The 24868-nt window shown below is 34.3% G+C and overlaps 1 protein-coding gene across 1 annotated transcript in view; it reads left to right on the top strand.

The window, feature by feature from the left end:
- The window catches only part of Smp_175460 (hypothetical protein), a gene marked incomplete at its 3' end in the record, with an annotated part of 63440 nt that overhangs the window by 4716 nt on the left and 33856 nt on the right, over positions 1-24868 (top strand). Inside the window, exons 6-9 of the mRNA XM_018797249.1 lie at positions 2012-2099; positions 3128-3518; positions 9425-9598; positions 19358-19434. Coding sequence (XP_018652310.1) covers positions 2012-2099; positions 3128-3518; positions 9425-9598; positions 19358-19434 — 730 coding nt within the window. The remainder of the gene's footprint in view (positions 1-2011; positions 2100-3127; positions 3519-9424; positions 9599-19357; positions 19435-24868) is intronic.

Here is a 24868-nt window from a genome sequence, read left to right as displayed (position 1 = left end):
ACAAAAGAACGTAAAACCAAACAAAGAAAAAAAAGAAAATTAACTACAAGAAAAAATAGCCCACCCGACAAATAAATAAAAAAAAAAAAAAGAGGAATTATAGATAATAGAAAGAAAAAAAAAAAACAAAAAAAATAAAAAAAAAAAAAAAAAAAATAAAAAGGCGAAAAAACATCCATCTCTGCTTATCATGCTTGTGAATTAAGGTATATCGAGGCAATACGCACAGTATGTACATATGCCAATTAGAGACTGACCAGTTGCAGTCCTAACATATCGATGGGAAGATTCAAACAAACTATACTAAATGAATTCATTGTCAAAATTGTTTAAAAGCCCCCCAATTTTTCAAAATTCTGTTTCTCTCACTTGTTATGAAAGCCTAAAGTTGGTTGGCGTCCCAGTTAATTTTCCTCATTGTATTCAAAATTAACTGAAACGAGTCTTTATATATTAACTAACCTAGGTGATATTTCAGAGGTCAACTACTTCTTTTTTCACACTACATTATGTCTTCAGGCTAAATAGGTGTGAATATGATTTATGTGCTCCATTCATTACTCAGTTACTTCATCTTCAAGTACATATTGACAAAATAAGAATGGATAGCTTTAGGTATGTTGTGTTTACTAATTCTGATACAGATGCACCCAAATATGCATCTGGTCAAATATCCAGCTTCCATATATTCCGATCATCTCCTACAGTTCTTAATATCTCCTATATTTTGATGTTTCCTACTCACGTATTAAAATCGCTCATTGCAATCACTATAGATGTTCATCTAACCTTTTGTAAAAGGTTTTGCAGTATTTAATAAGGCCTATCTTCCACTGCTGCAAATGGAAATCTTGTGTCGTGGTCTTCACTTTTGGCGAACAATATGGGACTTCTGTTTTAAATTTGGTTGACAGCTGTTTTCAACCTCTAGTTTCAGCACAGTTCATATGGATGCTTGTTCAAGTAAATTTACCGTCAGCTACTCAAATGTTTGTGAAGTGAATTTTACTGATTCACCATATTGGTTAATTGAAATGTGACCAAACACTTAGAGTAGTAACTACATTACAATTTGATAAGGACTTAATGGGGTAGACGGACATGACATTTCTCACTACTCAGTGATTGATCAGTTGTTAGCATCCCAAATGTACAAGAGGTCAGTCGCCGCTCGACGATAACGTCTCACTATGAAACTGGGTGACGGGGTTTCGAATGCTACAAGATCAGTCATAGTCACATGCAACGTAAAGCAGTGCGTCTGTTCATGTTGCTATACCATATTAGCTCAACGAAACAAAATTATCAAGATAAATTGTAGATCGGTGAAAGAAGTAGCAGGAAATATTAGGTGCATAGAGGAATACAAAAGATGTATGGTGATTTCAGGGTTCAGGAACTTGAGGACAATAGAGGGTTAATGCACCTGTGTCGTTGCGGACAATTCTGAACCACATTCAAAGTTCAACCAATGGTCACGATAGTCGTACGGATCCCAACTAGGTAATCTACACCTACCTACATGACTCAGTTCAAAACTCAATGACTTAATGAACTGATGCTACGTTTTGGTTTAGCCTTCCCTATCATTCTTCCAATCTACTCCTACACTGGACAACATCGTCCGTCAAGGTAGGGGGTGTTTGGGCGTACGTAATACATATCTCAATTACCACAGTTGATAAAGATTCACTATCTCACTAAGCGACTTGTCCTCTTTACCTAGTCACCTAAACCTAACCTCACCATTGTTCACTTATTGGTCCCAACATACACGATGCGAAAACGGGTCTTTATTATAGAAGTAGATCGATATAAAAAACTAATTATGAAAGAATTTTGAAGAATCATTAAATTGCAGTCGGTTATTTATTAGTAAAATATATGAATATGCTAGTATAGAGAACTGGTAGACACGGTTAAATGTAATGCACACATCTAGAATCTGCCCACGTTTTTCCAACTGTCTAGATAAACGATCTGCTTTCTTTTTGCTTTCTACTTTATCAAGGTATGAAGTTGATTTGCTCAAAGATAAATTGGAAGATCTCACAGATGCTTATGCCTCTTTGAACAAAACCTTCTTAGAAAACAAACGGGTTTGTTATCATTGGTATAATTTGACAAAGATTTTTTTATTAATATCGGCGGATTTGTGGAGATAGTTCAAATCACAAACTGGTCTTAGTCAGACCACCATTGAAAACCTGGTAGCACTGGATGGCCACTTCGTCCTAGTGTGGGACTACTCGGCAGTGCGTACCCACAACCTTGCATCTGGGGATCGAACCTAAGATTTTTGGTCTTGCGTGCATACGCTTAATCCTTAGACCACCGAGTCAGGATCCAGTGGTATGAAAGTCTAACTTCAGTCAATTCACGATATTACACAACCCTCATCTATTGCCTAGCTAATGATTAACTTCAAGATGAAACTCCTAGAGTTCTATTAAGAAGTTGTAACTAGTGGGATTCAACTGTGTCGGTTGTGGGACAGTTATCCACCTCATGCAACGAATGAAAGTTGCACAGTACATTTTTCCTAGTCGTTCAATGAAAGCAGTCTAGTCTTTCCAACTGATTGGATTGCTAGAAATCACAACATATAAACATATTATATATGACTTTGAGGTCGCGTGTGTTGATAGCTTTAATCTTATGCTGTTTTATTTGTAGATATTTTCATCCTACCTATCTCAACCTCTTGTCGCTCAAACTCATTCTTGTTTGATACTACATGGTTGTAAGTAGTCAGTCGAAGGCTCTGAATTTAGGTTTAATGTTTGTTAGTTAAGTGTACCTGTAATTTTGAATGTTTTGATTCTCCGCACCGGATTCAAACCTGAATCTTTCAGTTTCATATTCAAAGACGTTAATCCTAAATTACTTAAATCACAACTGACCTGTTATACTTAAATGTTTATATTAGCCGATCACTTAGTGATAACCACCGTCATGTTTGTATAGTCCTAAGAGTGTTGATCAAGTTCTTGTATTTATCTACTCACTTTAATGGATTATCAGTATTCACCTTGGTTCCTGTTATTCATAGTTTTGTATGATTCCACCATTTATCTATCCGATTTTCTCTCTGTCGTTCACGCCCACACATATTCCTAATTTTTAGGAATTAGCTTATCAAAAAATGCAAATTGTTGAATTAACACATCGTTTGGATTATGCACGTCATCAAGTAGAAGCACGTGATCAACTAATTGTTGAACATGGTTTAGTATTAATTGGTGGCACAAATGCAGATGACAATTCTACTCTGTCTAACATGGAAGAGTTAACAACAACCAATACACTTATATCATCTACGAATAAGGGAAAATCCACGAGTAATAATAGTAATTTAGTAATGATGAATGGTTTATCCAATGATAATAATAATCATTCAAAATCAAATTCATTGATACATCAAAATGGTGATAAATCATCAAATCATTTACCCGAAATGGTTCTTATTACAAAATCGACAGCTGAACTTCTAAATACTTTATCTGAAACAACATTAGGTAAGTTGAGTGTATGCTCGCATATATACGTTTATTTTAATATAGCATATTTATTTTGTAAAATGACCTACCAGTCAGTTATAATCAATGAAGAGACTGGGACAGATGTGGGTTAGTTCACGTTCTACTTTGCATATGACTAACTGATAACTGCGTTAGCCCAAGTTGTCAGGCTGTATCGGCACAAAATGAGGTTGATAAGTTGAATAGTCGAGGAGTCAAAATAATGTAATAAAATTAATTACGAGAAGGATGAAATTTTAGAGAATATGGTTTGAGGGGACAAAATAAAAAGGTGTGTATGAAGAGACACTGGATCTCAACATCTAGGACGAGTTAAAAAAGAATGCATCTGGGTCGTTGTGACGGTTTATGAGTGATGTCATACATTGTTCCCAACCCGTTTTCACTGTTGTCGGTGTTTAGAATTGCTTTGTATCAAATGCTTTGTAGCTGTCCCACGTTTAAAAAGTCTAGTAGTGTTTAACAAAATCGTAATTGGCTTCAAGTTGGTTTCTTTATTATAATTACCATAATTATAGATTGAACTGATTATCTCCAAGTCAAACGTGCTAATCTGAATAAATTCGATCTTCATTTTTACCCTAAATATGCTATATTTCCTGCAAAATCCTGTACTTTCTTTGTGGTACTTACACAGCAGACAGCGTACATCTGTAGGGGCTGGCACTATGTCAAGCCTTCTGGACAGACCATTGTATCCATACAAAAAACTTATAATGGGCCTGTGATTTACTGATTTAATAATTGGTGTTAGCTTTTGTCCCGTACCACGTCTGAGATACGAATCGATGAGGATTTCTAAGCTAATACGAAACAACTGTTCAATGTTCACTAGTTTTTAATGAATTTTCAGCTGATATTAGCTTGCCATGAAAACCTTTTTTTAACTGTTTGTGTATTTGATTTTCGTGCCATACTTTTGTGGGAGAGTGCTGATAATATTATCCCGACTGCTGGAACCACATAAGATAGGGTATAGAGTTTAAACCCATGACTTATTGGTTGAAGGTGTAAGTGATTTAACCGCTAAAAGGACACTTTTTTTACATGATATATATCATGATTTCTTAATACACAATTTTTATTTCAAATTTGAACAGTGATTTAAGCTGTAGTCATAAACTATTTAGGTGTTTATCTTTATATATATATATATATGCGTCAATTTTGTCCTTTGTACGTCTGTATTCATGTGTATGTTTAGTTTGTCCATCATAGATGAAAAAACGTTTGTATGAATTATCCAGTTCTATTTTTTTAATGCTTGATTGGGAACTATTTATCTATATGCGCATAGATTTCTCGCATATTTTTTTTGTGTGAATCAAGTTTACCAACAATATGCTTAGTGGTGATTGGATAGAATATTATTATCATCGTTGTTCTACAGATTGTTCAGAAGATTCTAGATATCTTGCCTTATATCTTGTTTTTTTTTATTGTAAAAGATGGTTTACTTGTTCAAGTACTTGTCCTGTGTTATCCATCATTACCAATTATAAGTCGATGATCTTTTGACAGATTTTTTTCTTTTAATTGTTATTATTATTGTTGTCTATGTTTTGATTTCTGTCATTAAATATTGAATAAACATGTCTTTATGCATATATTGTGTGTCTACATAAAATGAACAACATGAATGATCACGACTATAGTCAATGGAATGCCATGGAATTTTCTCCTTGTTATGTTAGTTTTGTTATATCGAATTAACTAGCCAACTAACAAATATTGTGTATATTTGAATGGGTACACATGCACAGGCTTGTGCGTATTCATATTCATATATGTGCAGAGTGTGTAGGCTATCTTTTTTGTTGGACATTGAAGACAAAAATACTGTTTGATTGAACACAATTGATATCATAATCGATAAATCAAGATACATATAATTTGTTCTAAGTTACTAAATATAACTTACTATTTGTACATGTATGTAAAGAATGAAAATGTCGATGCAATTTTTTTCGTAGTCAATTTGTCTATACCTGTCATTAACTTAGCTACATGCAAGTAGGCAAGTAGGGATAAAAATTTAGCGCTCACTGTTAGACTCAAAGGTTTCAGGCTCGATCCTTGTGCGGGTTTGTGAATATAGACTGCTTAGAGGAATCTTAGAATAGAACGAAATAACGATCCAACTCTTTCTCATCTTCAATAGTTGTCTAACTTATATCATTCCTTGATGTGAACTTTAAGAATGGTATATCTTGTCAGGAAAATGATAAATTTTCTACATTAGCTGATTATTTCTAATATGCAATTTCTTGTGTGTAAAATACATTTTAAAATAATGAATGCTTTAACTGGTGGACTAATTATTTCAGTCGTAGTTTTGTGTTCAATTACTTAGTGTTTCCTATTGTTGTTGTAGCTTAAAATACAGTCAATATACAGTCTTTCTCAAGGTCTCTATCAGAAAAATCTGTACATTAGTCAAAAAAATCAAAGTTTATTTCTTTGTTTTCAATTACAGAATTTACAGACCCGATGAAAGGTCACACATAGAAACATTGGATATTACATAATGATAATAATTTAATTTTGAGATACAGTCTTAAACATTTATTCGATAAATGGTAATAGCAACTTAATGGAGATAGTTTTGCATCATTTAGTGATTTCATCTAGACAGGCAGTAAAAAAAATTATAAAACATCGGACAGTTGTATCGTCCATATGAAACTCTCGTAGACACACATACAATCCAATCAGTGATCAGACTAATGACCTTTAACTCTTACAGTGAGTGATTTGTCGTGCAGACCACTGAGTTAGTATCCAATTTTTCATATTTCCTCTTATCCTAATGATTGTAATCTTGTATTCACTAGTGATTAATATCTCAAAGAATTCTCAATGTTCTAATAATCAGAACCCATGAATGATGAAGTTCACATATGTCGACATTAAGACTAGGTATCATTGATGTTGTTGTACGTAATCACTAAGTATTGCGAAACGACTGAAGTGGGAAGTGAGCTATTGGATGCTAATTCAGTCACTCATCTACAGATAACACACTTTCCACCGTGTCTGAAGGTCCTAGTTACAATACTTGAATAGGTTATGGGTGTACACTTCTGAGGAGTCTCATACTCTCTAGTCCTAAATTGTTGTCTAGCACGTTAGTCTGGTATGTAAAGTACAAATTAGGAAATCTCTATAAACCTTTCATAATACTAATAAGCATAATGCTATTATTATTAGTAACCTAAGTAACACATCATAAGGTACTCAAGTTACAACACTATTAACCATTCGGGTTTTAATTTCCTCTTCATTATTATGATTGTCATTAATGATATGAAAGTTGTAATGCTTGCCTGGATTTCCGAAACGAAGCAAGTGATTTTCTTTAGATCATCAATCCTCTGGCCTTTGAATCTGTCTGTCTTATCCACAACTATATTTAAAACTTTAGAAAGTGCTATCTCTTTGTACCCGGCGACCACACTAGGTTCATACCAACATCTAGAACCTGGAGTATGTGTGCACCATTTCTTTTTCTTTCGAATCTGTTTCCAAACTCCATAACTCCACGAAAACAGTTAATCATAATATGTCTTAATTGGTTTATTCGCTTCATTCCATTTGAAATTTACTTATTACAGCAGTGCTTATGAGTACAACGGTAAACAACATAAGTGTGAATGTCAAAATAGGGTTTTAACTTTTTTTTAAAAGGTACTTTCTGTTTACTCCTTTAGATACCTACATTCCTCATACATAAGTCAGCGTTAACAATGTGTTGATTTTACATTTCTCATAGTTTTTTATACTTTGTTAGGATATGTGCAGTAATCGTTATCAATGTTTACAGATGGCGTTAGATGAAATGATTCAAAATCAATGGCATTAGTTTAGTTGTATTCACTGTATATCTTCTCTCATAGCTTGAATATCTATATTATTTTATGCTTTGCATTCTACAAAGTTATTCCTTCTTTGTGAATTATATTTTCTCAATGTTTATTCTCTTTCACAATCAACAGACATCACCATCATGTTAACTTTCCATCTTGCTGTGAAGTAACTCATTTACCAACTACAAATTCGTTTATTCGGGTTTAAACCATACATTGTATGTATATGGGTGTGTGGGGGGTTAGTGATAATACTCAGATGCCCAGACCGAAATAGGCGGAGCATGTTTCGAATGTGCCATCTAGTAGCTGAGAATCAAACGCTTTAACCTTAACCAAACCTCAGCCTCATTAAGTCTTGAGGTGTAATGAACGAAAACACAGGTGGGGACAACCAATTGTCTTCCAATACAAAATTCTTCCGATCCACAATTCCTCTCTAATTCCGTTTATGTTTTCTTCAAGTCGACCTTCATAACCCCCTACTGCCAGGGTTTCCACTTTCCATTGGTGTTCAGTCTTGAGTGCTGTTACATGAATGGTGTTACATACTACTATATCTGTCGACATAAGCAGCATACACCACAGTTGTATTCATGTGGTTTAACAACGTGAGCCCATGTATATGTTTGTTAAGCCCTACATTGTATATAATGGACTGACTTAAATATTTATTGTTAGCTTATTGAACAGAGAATATGGTTAAGCATAGTTATTTAATGCCTAACATTTCAACAAAAATTTATTGCTCATTATCATAAAAATTAAAAACTTACCACTTAACTTTTGTGGTTATTCTTGTTCGATTTAAATGGTGTTCATATTCGGTTTTTTCTTGTTTGCAATAAAACACATGAGTGTTTGTCTTCGTCAGTTGGTATCATTTACGGATAGCATTGAAAGTCAGGGATTATTTTGATAACTGTTTCGTCATGGTATAGGGCTCCTCAACAATTCACATCTATGAATCTGCCAAAAGTTTGTTTAACCACAGGGTATTCAAATCTCACGGCTAGCGCCCAACTTTTAAACCACTCAGAATGAATATGGGAATCCGGGATTTCCAACTTCAAGTTTTCGATAGTCATAATCACCAAAAACTTGGCACATATATGTATCGGTTCAATTTGCTACACTATATTATCGCAATGAGATGAAATTACCAATTCAGAATATCAAAATAGTAGGAGTAATGATGATAAAAAGACGACTCATAGAAAATATGATTCTTAAAGGAAAAAGAACAGGTAATTAATGATGATATTCAACTTCACTCTACTGTTAACTTATTCGTTGTGAAGCTGGAATAGTACGGTTAGTCAGCCATGATCAAAGTAGATCCCGGTACATATATGGGTGTTGATCAAAGTTTTCATTCTTCATTAGCACGACGAGATAAAATTGATAACACGAGCAGTGAGGGAGTTGGAATAATAATATTAGTGGTAACAATAATAAAGGTTAAACATTGAGAATACGAATCAAAAAGATATTTGGAAAGGTATGTATGAAGAAATATTGGAGCTCAAGATCTAGAGTAGCTTAAAGAATAGATACAAATGATTCGTTGTAATTAATTCTGTGCCATGTCACCGAACGTTTCCAATCACTGATTGCGGTTAGCACACTGACCTCGACCGGTGGTAGCGTGGATCTACCAACATCGCTCAATTCAATAGGCAATGACTTTGTGGACTAATACCACGTCTTGATTTAGTTACCCCTACATCTCCAACCTATTTCTACACCAGTTAACATCACTCATTGAAGTAAGAGGTGGTAAGACAAGATGATCTTCCAGTGCTGTCGATTACTCCGCAGGCCATTAATGGTCACTGTTAACATGAAACATGTGTTCAGTGCTCCTTTGTTTTCATTAATCCCTATGCTAATATCAATCCATAAATTAAACTAATCCCTACAAAACGCCTCGATCGAGAAATAACAATGTTTTTCGTATAAGTCTAACGCTAGATATTACTAACTTTTTCTTCTTTTTTATCATCTTTTTTGCAGATAAGCAAATCCAACAGTTGTTTAGTATGCGATCCGAATTAGATGCACGAGTTGAAGAATTAGAATCTCAGTTAAGAGAAGAACGTAAGCGCTTCGAGGCTCCAGCTACACGTTATGATTCAAAGAATCGTACAAATATAGCAATTACAGAAGATATTAAACATGAACTACAACGTAAGCTGATTAAATTTATTAGATTTCCTGTTGAATCTGTTAAATATTGTTCTCTATTTTCTTATCCATGTGTAAGAGTATTAATTGCAATACAATTTATTGAGTTAATGGTTTTTCAAGGTTTTTAGCTTTTATCGTAGCCTATCAATCGGCTGATGCAATTAGAGAGAAAGAACACTAGTAATAAGTGTTTAGAGTTGAACGGTCGAAGAACCTTTCAATATTGTAACCAGAGTAGTAGTTAGTTTTTGTCGGTGGGTAGGCATTATATAACGTGGGTAAGAACCGATGTTAATTGATTTTGAATATTTTCTGTCTATTTACTATAACTTGTTTGCTAAATACAGGTTTTTATAGTTGGGTTTAGGAATCTTATTTATTATATGAAGTGTAGTGATCTAACTTGGTTGCCTTAATCAAAGTGTTTAGGAGAATTACTAATTGGTTGAAACACTTGGCTTTAAGATATTTAGTTTCAGATTGAAGTACCATTCTATCTCCTGGGAGTTGGATATCTGGATGATATCGCTGTTTTTTTCCCATTCCGTCTTCGCACACCTTTTCCTCCATTACCATTATTGCCACTACAATTATTTGGTATCCTTTGGTATTTGTCTTGTTGACTTCACTTTGTTCTACCAAATTCTAATCTTCTGAATTCTTCATGTCTCTATCTTTTTTCTCTTTCCAAATTTATTTCATTGGATTATATTCCTTCAATAACGTCTTCAAACTCCAATCTTTCACAAAATGCTTATACTCTTACTACTTCTACCACTATGGGATTTGAATCGACAACTGGATCTCTGTGCTAATATGGTATGGCAACTCGAACTGATGTACGTACGTACGAAGTTCTACGTCGTGACTGACTAACTGACTTCACTTTGTGCTAGTATAATAAAGCACTTTGGACCAACTTACACATGTGCCAGATTTTACGTTGATGATGGCTGACTAACTGTTTATCTCGATGATGATGGTGATTGATATATCTGATGAGGTCTCTTGGAAACATCCATAAATTTCTTTTCCGATTCCTAGTAAATATATTGACTAGTTTCTTTCTTGATCTAAGTTAATTTCCAACTATCTATTTAACTTACATTCTGCATTATTAAATTATAGAAACACTTCAATTCAATTCTACTGAATCATGTGTTTTTATTGATAATTTATCGTAAATATCATTTGGTGTAAAACAGTTTTTTTGTTCTTACAAATTTTATTAATCTATTATAACGAAATCAGATATATATATAAACATTAGTTTGGATCTTAATTCTAATAAATAATTTTAATGTCATATTTTCTAGAAAGTCTTAGATTGATTTAAGCCGATCGATGGAATTTTTGATCAGGTTTTTCAATAGGATTTATTTATTTATTTATTTAAACACATAAATATTGGCATAAAGGAGCACCAGATATATATGCGCCACACAAATCTCATTTGATTTGTATAAGGGCTGTGATACTGCTCAGGTGCGCAAACCGAAACAGGTGGTTTTCTTAGGGGACCACACCCGGAGCCTTTGACCTGAAGGTCTGATCCACAAGACAGTGGAGCATTGTGAAGAGATGCACTCCCATGGTAGCCGGTGACCAACGATTGGTTCATACGCCATTTGTTCCTTCAGGATACTGGAGCCCAATTGCACCATGGTTTGGAATCAGGGTTTTCCAACTCATCTAGGTGAACTTTCCGTGTCCACCAACCTGGTTAAAGCGCCGTACATTCGCTTTTCATCCTCTCAATTACGTAAACAACAGTAATGCCACGGGAAGGCAGTGAGTAGAACTTCCCTGGCAGTAGTTGCATGCACGTGGCCACGTGAGAGCATTTGGAGAGAGAGGGCGGGTCCTCCCCACTCTCGGCCGCACCAGGGCATTTGGGAGTCCTTTCAATAGGATACTCAATTATATTGTAATGTACTTATGGTTATTATGTTACATCTTTAAAATTTGTCTGAACCACTTCTTGTCAATGCGTAAATCGTATATTGTTTCCTATAATATAAAGGTGCGTAACACAGACTATAATATAAACGACTTTTTTATATGAAAGTTTTATTACTCTATATCAGAGACATTGTTTTATGCACTGAATAAGTATACATATATTGATGAATAGTATACTTTCATTGAATACCAATTTACCGAGTACAGGTTCATATACTTGACTTTGAGTCATATTCTAACTACGAGGGCTAGTAGTGCTGATCAGTTACTCAAACTGAAGTAGTTGGTCAGGGTTCGAACCCGCGACTTGATGGTTAATAGTCGAACGCCTAAACCACTGGGTCATCGCTACACTATATGTACATATGTGAAAGTTAGGTGGTTGGAGATAATCGGTCAGAAGTCATAAATTTAAGTTTTGTTCTAATTGGTGCTTATCAAAAAACTTTGTAATGTTAAAGGAAAAATTGTTACTCTGTGTACGGTTCGAAAATGAGTCACTCAGTGATACAGTGTTATAAACTGTAGGATACTTGTTATAGCTCTAGGGTTTCTTGTTATAACACTTTTTACACGTATGCGGGACGTTATTTACCTTAGACGAATATCTACACTAGATTTCCCACCCAGTGTCTATTGTACAGGACATCAACACAACTCAGATCAAGAACACGTGATTAGCCTGACTATAACGTCAATATATTTCCACACCAAAACCCGACACAATCCAACAACAAGGAACAGTCAACCAATAACAGTCAATACATAATAAGGATAGGGGAATATATATAACACGTATAACACCTGTCATCCTATCTAATATCTGACTCAGCAAAACAACCAATCATTGTTATTCTCGCCCACATATCATACAGTCAGGTTCATTATCATTGTAGTATACACGTGCTAACCATCTCAATCGATCACAATTCACTACCTCGTCAGTTGATTCATCATACTTACATAGTACCCTACGTGTTAACCTCGGAATTGTTGACTTGATGGTTCATGAATGTACAAGAAGTGCTTGTATGATGGAATTCTAGTAAGCTACAAACGTTCTTTACTTTCAGAGGTGACATTTCACAACCATAAAGTAGAAGAGGACAAACTGGTGCTCAATATAATCGTCGTTTAGTTAGCAGATGGATATCTCATCTACTGCAGGATTGACGCAAGTTGGCAAAGCCAATCAACCGACCAGAGATGGTGGGACTTCTAAAATATGTGACATTGTCAACGCAATCAACTCTTCATGCCTATTACTAGTTCGGAGGTTGATAAGGACCAGTCCTGAAGCAATATTTTGTATTTGGATGGAGAGGAACCCATCTCAAACATTCTAGCATTGTTGCTACTTCAGACATTGCATTTTTTCAGCGTCTTCATCAAATAGGAATATGTAATGTGTGTATTCTAAGTTAACAACTATGGAACAGCAGTTCCCTCAAAATTGTATTTCCAAGTTCTGACTAGCATGATACCTAGGTTCGATCCTTCATCCGAATTGCTTCCAAATATTTAACATACTCAATCTTGAATTACCTAACATGGTGACTAGTACTTACTAATCTCTACCAAACTTAACAATAGTAAACTATTTTTTGAACTGAATATTTACTCGATTTCATCCCTTTTCATCCTATGTCTTAACATAAATTAATGAAAACGGTTATCCATTTCTAGACACTAAGTGGATGAACAAGAATAATTTCTCCAAAGGGAAAAAACATCTACCAGGAGATTTCTAATCATATGAAAATAATGGTATCAGCAGTAGTAAGAAATTAATAACAAGTTAATAAAGATAAGTGATAGACAAAAAATTGGTTTAATCTAATTCGGTTCCACTGCTACGGATTTTAAATCATGTCAAGTGAATTTTTTTCTAGTAATCAGATCCAATAGTCTTATCCATGTTAAGTAGTAAGTGTTCAACAAATTTACCTTAATAGATCAGACTGATGATTATTTTCTCCAAAAGTCGAATACATTTTTCCATACAATCTGATTTGTTTATCGGTCTACGAAAGCACACCAATCATATGCTGTAGGTTATTTATTTATTTATTTAAACACATAAATATTGGTACAAGGAAGTACCAGATACACATGCGCCGCACAAATCTCATTTGATTTGTGTGAGGGCTGTGATACTGCTCAGGTGCCCAAACCGAAACGGGTGGTTTTCTTAGAGGGCCACACCCGGAGCCTTCAACCTAAAGGTTTGATCCACAAGGCAGTGGAGCATCGTAAGGAGATGCAGTCCCATGGTAGCCGGTGATCAACGATTGATTCGTAGGCCATTTGTTCCTTCAGGATACTGGAGCCCATGTGCACCATTGGTTTAGAATGAGGGTTTTCCAACTCCCCTAGGTGGACTCTCCGTGTCCACTAATCCGGTTAAAGCTCCGGACATTCACTTTTCGTCCTCTCAATTTCGTAAACAACACCGGCGGCACGAGAAGGCAGTGAGTAGGTTAATGAATTATATCCAAATATTAATAAGTGGAGTGTATTAGAATAAAACTCTTGATCTGTTGATTGAAAGTAAAGTGTTGTCTAAATCAATACATTAATACACCAAATTCATTATACAGATGAACAATAAGTTCATGTATGCTTAGTGAACAATGTATAACACAACTTCTAGTTATTAATATTGTCATTTGAAACTTTACTGAAGTAGTTTCTCCAGAAATGTAAACATATTGAACCGTATTTCCTCCTTTTTTGCTTCTTTCTCTATTGTTTTATCCATTTGTTTATCTAATTTCGTTTGATATTGTTTTTTTTTATTGTTTTAAAAATATATGACTGATGATGGTATCTCACTGTGACGAAACTACGACTGTTATGGTTTTTATTATATCACAATAGTTATGTGTAGTCAAATAATGATGGAAATTCATTGTATCCCTGTGTTTGTGTGTATGTTTGTACACAAATAATTGATTTTCTATTTTGGGTAGTAGTACTGTCTTATATGCCCCAGTATATATGCATGTACATTGATAAAATATGCGTATATATATATATATATATATATATATATATATATTTGTTGGTAATTAGTGCACTTTGTTTATCTAAGGAGAAAAACCCCATTGTTTGTGTTTGTGTATCACCATCATCGCTGCTATCAATGCTTTCTAAAGTTTTACATACAAAAAAGAAAATGTTCTCGCTTTAATTCATTTTTCACTTATTTACTATTGACCTAAAATAGGTAGATGAGTGAATGGATAAATGAATAGATTATTTACTTACGCTTGTCACCCTTCGTGGAGGAGTATAAGTCGCTCACTAGCATTCTCTATCAAGCTCTGTCCTGGGTAATCCTTTCAAGTTGTATCGAGTTGCTATTCATCCTTTTCATGTCTGCTTCCAATTTCAGACGAAGTGTGTTCCATGGTCTTCCTCCTTTCTTTTTCCCTTCAGGATTCCAAGTTAGCGTTTGCTTCGTGGTACGGTTTGATGATTTCCCAAATGTATGTCCTATCCATCTCCAACATCTTTTCTTCTTCATTTGGAAGCTGGTTTGTTCCCTACTAAAGTAGGTTGTTGTTGATGATATCCAGACAATGGACATTAAGTGTCTTGTGTAGACAATTATTTATAAATACTTATACTTTTTTGATGATGGTTGTAGTAGTTCTTGGAGTTTCAGCTCTGTACTGTAGAACTGTTTTAACGTCCGTATTGATGATTGTGGTTTTGATATTGGTTGACAGTTGTTTTGAGTTCCATATGTTCTTCAGTCGTAGGAATGCTGTCCTTTGTCAATCCTCGCCTTCACATCAGCATCAGATCTTCCTTGTTCATCGATGATGCTTCCCAGGTACGTAAAACTCTCCACCTCTTTTAGAGTTTCTCTATCAACTGTGACTGGGTTGGTGTTCTCTATGTTGTATTTGAGGATCTTGGTCTTTCCTTTTTGTATGTTGAGGCCCACTGATAAATGGATAGATAGTTAGGTGTAAAATACAAATTCATTAATTTTAATTAAAAGAGTACTTTCTTCTGTTTTAATCTCGGTCATTATTATTATTATTATTATTATTATCATTATTTTTATTTTTATTATTAACATCTTTCCAATATGAGTTTTTAAATAGCCTTCTATTGAATACTTAGTACTTTAAAAGAAATATCTATAAAATTACAATGAAATAACTTTATGAATCATAATTCCCTCGTGACTAAATATAGAATAATTGTGGTCACTAGGACTTACAATATCAATTCTTTTGTGTAATTCAGTTGAGAAAGTGAATCATATTTATATATCAATAAGTAGATACATTAATTAATATCTATGTGCATCTATGGTTGCATGTGTATGCTTGTGTTCGTGTTGTAAGTATTGATGTGTATATTTGCACTTTCTTTTAATTGAATGACTCTTAAAGTGTTTTTATTTAAAATTAAAGTTGCTATGTTGCGTGCGCGTGTGTGTGGGTGTGTACATTTGTGCTTACTTGTCCTTTCTCTCTCTCTCTCTCTCCTGTATCCACTGCAAATCAATATTTTCTATATGTATATCAGAGTAATGATTTATATTCATCTATATCAGTTTTAATATTTTCTAGTTCTCATTATCAAAGTAGATTTAGTTAAATTAAATAAGAGTAACTATTCAGTCTGAAAAAAAGAAACTAGAGAATGCCTTAATGACGAATTTGTCATCTCGCGAGTGCGGGATCGTGGATGAGCACTACTGAGGAGTCCTATAATAGGACGAAATGGCCGTCCAGTGCTTCCAGGTTTCCCATGGTGGTCTAGCTTCAATTGACTCATGATTTCAACTATGAAAATACTAAATTCTCCACAAAACCCCCTCTAATTTATAACATAATCATTATTAATTTTCAGTGTTTTATAACTGATTTGTCTAATAAGCTTATAGTTCTTTTCCAATTCTCACATGTTTTTCTAATCTTTACTAATACTGTAATAACCCAGAACTCAGATGGGGAAAAACAGTATTGCATTATTTAATGCAAAATTAAACAGTACTTTCGTAAAATATGAAAATCATGTATTAAATACATCACTTACACATCTTCTTTGTGTTGTCATTTACCTACTCTATTATTCCTTTAATTCTGTTGTTATTTCGATTGCTGTCCTATTTTCTTTTTGTTCCCTTCAATTAAATCTTCTGCCAGACATTTCACTTCTGATTGCTGCTACATATTACTCATATCTGTCAGCATAACTAGCATACACCACAAGACGATTGAGATAGTTGACTTAATAATCCAAGTAAAGCAGTGACCAGTGAAGTTCAACCAGGTCTGTTGTGAGATAGTAACTCACTGAAGATAGTGGTGGATGTGTCGCTCAATGTCATGGATTAGTTGAAGTTATACATTAACTCTGTTGGATGCCGGCTCAATGGTCTAGGGGTTAGGCATTCGCACGCGAGACCAATAGGCCCCGGGTTCGAATCTCGCGAGTTGGGATCGCGGATGTGCACTGCTGAGGAGTCCCACAATAGGACGAAACGATCGTCTAGTGCTTCCAGGTTTTTCATGGTGTTCTAGCTTCAATTGACTCACGATCTCAACTATTAAAATTAAAAAAACTCAGTCTCGTTAAAGTATAAGTATTGTATTTTTATTTGTTTATTAATACAATATTATAAGTAAATTATGTCTACGTGTATTGATGAAAATCCCATCAATTTGATTACGAATTGACTATCAGTTGTGGAGCGAAAGAAAACATTCATACATACATTTTTTAATAGCTTAAAATTTTTTAAAATTCTGTATTTATGACCCAATGATGCACACTAATGAACGTGTAGGACCTATTACTACACAGCCGTATTGTTCTTCTTCTTACGCCTGTTACTCCCAATGGAGCATAGGCCGCCGCGCAGCATTTTTCTGGTTAGCGTTTTTTTGGCGAGTTGGTTTTCTACGGGATGGGGTCGCTAACCCCATGCCCAACCCTCCTCCTTTACCCGGGCATGGGACCGGCAGTAGCCCCTAAAGGAGCTACAGGCGGAGTTACACAGCTGTATACTCAGTATATTTAGATCGTTGGGTAAAATTCTGTGTGTTATAAATTCAAACACTCACACAATATCCTCTTAATTGAGTCACCTCATTACAAAGAGTCCTCTAATAGCATATTCATTTACATCCGATAACGCAATAACAGTGGTCGTGAAGTTCTAATGTCTATTGACCCACCTAGTTTTTATTTTCAGTAGCCAATCAGAAGACAAATATTGCAATTAAAACCACCTATTATAATAACATCTTTTATTGTTGTTCTGACTCTAAAGCTCACTGAATTATACATGCTAATTAAATGACCACAACTCCGCATCACAAATAAAAAATTACGATGTTCACATTACCAAGTCATGTGTACTAAAGAAACTTAGCAATAAATCTATGGTTAATTAACATTAATTTAGGAATGGTAAAACATGTAATAATGTTTAATGAATGAAATGAAAACTGAAGAATAACAACAATATAAAAGAAAGACTTTAATCCAAGTATTTAGCTATCACACAATAAAAATATGTATAAGTAGTTCTCAGTAGAATAGTTATAGATGTTCCATCGCTTAATATATACTATCAGCTCTATATCTTCAACTTTAATAAGAAGTCTGTGCACCAATGGAGTTAATCATGTGGGAAACAAAACTCTCACTAAACAATGAAATTGAATAAATATTTATGTTGTATACATCAATAAATTGTAAATAATGTAGAACCTTGGACACATATATGTCAGTTGAATTTACTACTTCATATCAAAACACTGCATGATCAAATTATTAAATATAAATACCAGAGTAGTAATAGTATAAATCTTTGGGTAAGCTTCAGGTGCTCTAAAGGAACTAAAGAAATTCCGTCCAGTCACATCCCGATAGAATTTTCTAGAGTATCGACGTGGCATTCTATGATCGGATATTTGTATAAATTCTCTGCTTGCAGTTTGGTTGGATCATAATGATGTTACATAGTTTGTGCCAAAAGCTATAAATACACCTGTTTTTCTATACATTTTGACATTGACTTCAGTAAACGCTTTCTCTGTTTTCTTCTGCCAAATTAATGTTCCATAAGGAAAACACGCCAAGTGCAAATACATCGTTTAAAATACAGTTAAGATTGCACATTAATCACTTCAATATTAAAATTTTTTTACCTACATTTAATCTGATTATAAATCGTATAATTTTAACTGATCTATGGGCGTATTCATGCTAATTATAACAATTTTAATTTTATATTTTCCCATCAATAATCCTAAATTACAGAAACTGTAATTTTAAATGGTATATTTCTCCTTAAACTTGTCGTTACCCCCTTTGAAATATGAATTTGAATCTATAATTGTGGAACCTACTAAGAATCCATTGAAAAAAAGTACCCTTCATTTATACCTTTTAGTAGGTTTGAATTCACTCAGTACTGTTTGTTTGAATCTTCCCATCGATGTGTTAGGACTGCAACTGGTCAGTCTCTTATTGGCATATGTGAATACTGTGCATATTGCCTTAATTCACAAGCATTATAAGCAAAGATGGATAGTGGTCCCAGAGTGAACATCAACTCTGAGATGCAGGTACATCCAGCTGATGAGTCCCGGATAGGACGAAACACGCGTCAAACTGGATTCCACTGCTAGCCACTATCCATCTTTGCTTTTAGTAGGTTTGTTTAAATTTTATCCAATATGATGGTTATTTTATTATCTTCTCTTTAATTGTTTTTCTTTTTTTTATTTTGTTTTGAAAAAAAATTTGTTTTTCAAATAGAAAGTCGTAATCAAGCTCAAGAATATAAACTGAAATTTCATGAATCATGTCAAAAGATATCAGCTCTTGAAAGCGATGTGAGTTTAATTATTCGTCGACTTTTTATTGCGTCCATCTCTAAATTTTTAATTAAATAGAATAATTTATCTATGGTGACTGATAATAGATTCACAACTGTTTCGGTTTTTATTTTGTAATTTTAAATCTTGAATGTCTCAAACTGTAAACTATATCTATCATACTCTGGGTCTTTAACAGAAGATTGTTTAAGTTTAGATTCATGCCTGATGTATTTCGGTCTCAAATGCCAATTAGTATCATTGATTGTCATACTCTTAAAAGTTTTATTTGAGACTGTATTTCCAACTGTTGGATCATAAGTGCTTGGAGCTCTAAGAATTCTGCGTTTTCGTCTCTGGAAGCCGTATAAAAGCTAAAAACATTTCATCCAATCTACATCGAGTAGAAAAGTCCCATAAACTAAGGATTATGTGTAACAAACTGATGTGATAATTACTTTGTTATTAAATTTATCGTATCTCTGGAAGTCCCTAGAAAGTCAAGGCCACCCTTAAACCTATGGGGTGTTCTTGTTTTCTGTACATAAGCGAACTTTGAAACAAAACAAATATATATATATACATATATATATATATATATATATATATATATATACAGGGGTGTGTAACTCTGACGCCAAAAATCTATATGATATTTTCTATTGGGCTTCGTGTTCTCATTGGAACCATGGTCCAATCAATATTAGACCACCACTGAAAACTTGACGACGGTTTTGTCTTAGCATGGGATTGTTCAGTAGTGCGCAATCACGACCTCACGCGAGAATAAAACCGACAACCTTCGGTCTCGCGCACGAACGCCTAACTTCTAGACCACTGGGCTGACATCCAACTGTGTTAATGTGTCACTTCAATCAGTATATACATATCTGTTGGTGTACATTTGTGTTGATGTCTTTTTCCCATTGATACTTAAACTCCTAGCATCTATGACTTTGGTATGTAAAGTGTTATCGTGTTTTATTGTGGGTTTTGTTATTATTTCCTTGTTTAACACTTATTACTACTCCTCATTATTACTCAACCTCTTAGGTAGAGAGTGTCTAGTCTCTGTTAAGTGCATCGACACACAATGCTGACTAGTGTTGGTGATGCTTGGAAGAAAGTTAGGGGCGGCCAAACCAAAACGTGGCATCAATGCTTGAGGTCACTAACTTCTAGTGTGAGCCATGTTGGTAGATGCAGACTACTTGATTCAGGTCCGTGTGACTATCGTAACCAATGGTTGGAGACTGTGTGACATGGCTGAGAATCGATCACAATGGCGTAGATGTATACACTCTTTATCTTCCCTTAATCCTTGAGATTAAAATTGCTTCATATCTTTCTTTCTACGAGCTAATTCTTCCTTCCTGTATTATATCCTTATACACAATCTTTCTTTTATATATCACTACCATTGAGGTAACTACTTCTATGAATTCGGTGTTCATCTTGTTGTGCTAATGAGATGTGGTGGCTTGAACCGATGCATATATGTGCCTGGTCCTGCGTTGTAGCTGACTGACTGACTGTCAGTGCATACAACCATTTTCGTAGAGAATAATGTTAACGTCGAAGTTGATGCATGATAAGTTTGTAGCAGAAACATCACATTAATCAATCGTAAGCAGTATACAACTTGCTACAAACGCGTGCAAATCGTCACACTTTATGTCATCAGGTCAATGAATAAAGATACTAAAAAGATTCATAGCTAAAGAAATTGAAGTAGTGTTAGTGTTTGTATTATTAAAAAATATCCCTAATATAAAAGGTATGACCTCAGACTAAAAGAATAAAACCTGAACAATGGAAAATATGAAATTATTATCTAATCTCACTACATAATATGAGCACATCTGTGTCACTGCAACATTTTTAGTCATGTTAGCTAACCTCTTCACTTATGAATCATAATTTTCACATATATCCCATCAATGATATTTACACCTTGCTACACATATTATCTCCGGCTTAATTATGACGCCATATTTAATCTGACCCCACCTTTTTTGTATTTGGATTTCAGCCATTAGAAATATCATACAACAAATATGTGCCAGTTCATGTGTTTTCAATTAATCTGCCCAATATTTACTAGTTGTTACTTTGTGTCTATGATATGTGCTTTACATCCATCGAAATATCGGCTTAAACAACTATTGAAAGCAAAAATACACCATGACTTTTACGAATGAAATATTGTTTCACTGGTCACGTGTTTTCTACTGTGTGTGTGTTTGTTGTATGGGCCCATAGCCTTCAGTTGTGCACAACCAATTTGTTTACTATTATTATTATTTTTTTGAACATAACATTTTTACCTACAGTTCATTAGAATAGATATTGATTAAGTAAATATGTATATATGGTAAACACATCTTTTCAATATGTTGTTTTGACTTTATTATGAAACATGTATGTTCAATCTATTTATCAATACATTACTTGCCATGGGGTTGCACTCCACTAATAATAATAATAATAATAATAATAATAATAATAATAATAATAATAATAATAATGTATGGTTCTGTTTCCATTATTACCTACAATCGATTCAGTGATAAGCATTATAGATTTAAAAGGCTAGAATGATGTGCATTGATATACATATACATGGTTTATTTTTATGCAAATTAGTTACAGATCTAGTTATTTATAATGTAAATATTCTATGCTAAAAATGTTTCCTTCGCTTTTTATAATATTTCTATACTTTCAAGTGTAGATGTATGTGTGTCTATATATGCATTCGAATTACCTAGTTATAGTGATTAGCAAACGACCCATTTCTTTTTCGGTCGTCAACGATACATATCATCTGTGGAAATTCATTAGCATTCACAACAATATTACTGGTAGTAATTTGTATTACTCGAAACCATGTCTTCTAACTAACTGATACTGAAAAAAAGTGTAATTGACAATTACTTACTACGTACTTACGCCTGTTACTCCCAACGGAGCATAGGCCGCCAATCAGCATTCTCCAACCCACTCTGTCCTGGGCCTTCCTTTCTAGTTCTATCCAGTTTTTGTTCATTCTTCTCATGTCTGTCTGCATTTCTCGTTATAATGTGTTCTTTGATCTTCCTCTTCTCCTTTGACCTTGAGGATTCCATATGAGGACTTGTTTTGTGACGCAGTTGGGTGACTTCCTCAATGTGTGTCCTATCCACTTCCATCACTTCTTCCTGATTTCTTCATCCGCTGGATGGAATTTGGTTTGTCCTCTCTCACAGTAGCTTGTTGCTGATAGTGTTTGACCAACGGATCCGAAGTACCTTGTGTAGACAACTGTTAATAAACACCTGTATCTTCTGGAATTGACAATTAGCCCCCAAATGCCCTAGTACGGTCGAGAGTGGAGAGAGTCTGCTCTCCCTCTCGAAATGCTCTCATATGGCCACGCGAATATATAGCCTCTGCCAGAGAAGTCCTATTCACTGCCTTCTCGTGGCGGGGGTGTTGTTCACAAAAGTGAGAGGACGAAAAGCGAATGTCCGGCGCCTTAACCGGGTTGGTGGATGTGGAGGATCCACCTAGGGGAGTTGGAAAACCCTGATTCAAAACCAATGGTGTACATGGGCTCCAGTATCCTGAAGGATCGAATGGCGTATGAACCAATCGTTGGTCACCTGCTACCATGGGACTGCATCTCCTTACGATGCTCTACTGCCTTGTGGACTAGACCTTTAGGTCAAAGGCTCCGGGTGTGGCCCCCTAAGAAAACTACCTGCTTCAGTCTGGGCACCTGGGAAGTATCACAGCCCTCACACAAATCAAATGAGATTTGTGTGGCGCATATGTATCTGGTGCTTCCTTGTACCAATATTTATTTGTTTAAATAAATAATAAAAAATTAGGAACTAAAGTATTATGGAACAAGAAATTTGAGGAAAATTAACGCGATAATATTGAATCAGAGTACTTAGTGTTATTATATTTATATTTGGTTACTGTATTTGTTTACATAGTTTTACATGATTTTCCATCATATATATTGTATTTTGATTATTGTCGATTAGTTGAAGTTATGCATTACTTTACAAGGTGAATGATTGAAATCGTTAGTTGTATCTAACTACGCAAATCAGTCCACGAGTGATTTTTAATGTTATGTTTTTCGTATTTTGTTCTTATTGATTGAACTCTCTATAATACACAAGTAACTAAAGTAATTTTATATTAAAACCATGAGCTGATCAATGCTAAATAACCGTTGAAAATCTGGAAGCAATAGACGGACGTTTCGTCCTAGTGTGGGACTCGTCAGCATTTCTCACACACGATCCCGAACACGGGACTCGATTCATGACCTCAATTAAAATTCAACAATCTCCACAACCCTATACTGATCATTCTGCATTGTTTTATAATTCAACATCAATAATACCTGTTTATGGCTTTGTGAATTACATTAGATAAATAATAAAAACCATTGGATTAAACATTATTGGTGTGAACTTTTCATGCTTTCTATATTAACGCTTAACGTTATGATGAAGTATGTGGAATGTTTCTTTCATAGAGCTAATTGTTCCTATAAAACTTTAATCATTATCGTTTGTCTGTTTACACTTTCATGATAAATAATTTGTTCCTTTTTTAAAACCTGAAACGATAATTAACCGAGTTAATCTGTATTCAGTGTTCATGAGTTAGTGGAATAAACTATTTGTGTCATTGAAAAACAAATAAAGACAATTCAGTAAAGCAAATATTCTTTTCAACAATGTTATCTATGTATGTAGTGGATGAGAATTCAGGCAGGGATAACCTATTTTATTGCTTAATTAAAAATTACACAGTTTTTCTTAGCAGAATATGAAAACTATACAATAAACGGATCATATGCATATCTTTTTTGCATTGTGTTTTACTTGCTCCATTATTCCTTTAATTCTGTTGTTATTTTGATTGCTCTCCTATTTCCTTTCTATCTCCTTTAATTGAATCTTCTGCTAGACATTCCACTTCTGATTGCGGCTACATACTTCTCATATCTGTCAACATAGTTAGCATACGCCACATGTATAGTAATTAAATAATAATACAATTGCACAGCTTTAGTAATAAGTTTGTCATAAAATAGGGAAATGTTGCATCATTAAAAAATGATCGAGATGGTTTTCAGTTCCCTAAAAAGTGTTTAATAGGCTAGAATGAAAACAGTATAAATGGAATATAAATACTAGATTGGAAAATATTGAAAATCGGTAGACATAAAGTATGATGTTATGTTAGGGATGACAGCGTTTAAGCTCATAATTTCTCCAATAAATTGTCTGAAGTAAGTGTTGGATGGTACTACTATTGCGAATACTTCTACTGAACTATCATCATATATTCTACTATTCTCGTCTAGTTAGTCACGCAACATGGGACATGGCACATATACTCATCGGTTCAAGTTGTTACTACATAAGCACAGAGAGCTGCTAGA

The sequence above is a fragment of the Schistosoma mansoni genome, chromosome 4, assembly GCF_000237925.1.
Source record: "Schistosoma mansoni strain Puerto Rico chromosome 4, complete genome".
In the NCBI taxonomy this organism is placed as follows: domain Eukaryota; kingdom Metazoa; phylum Platyhelminthes; class Trematoda; order Strigeidida; family Schistosomatidae; genus Schistosoma; species Schistosoma mansoni.
Note: the sequence above shows the minus strand (reverse complement) of the source record. Positions and strands in the feature narration are given on the sequence as shown.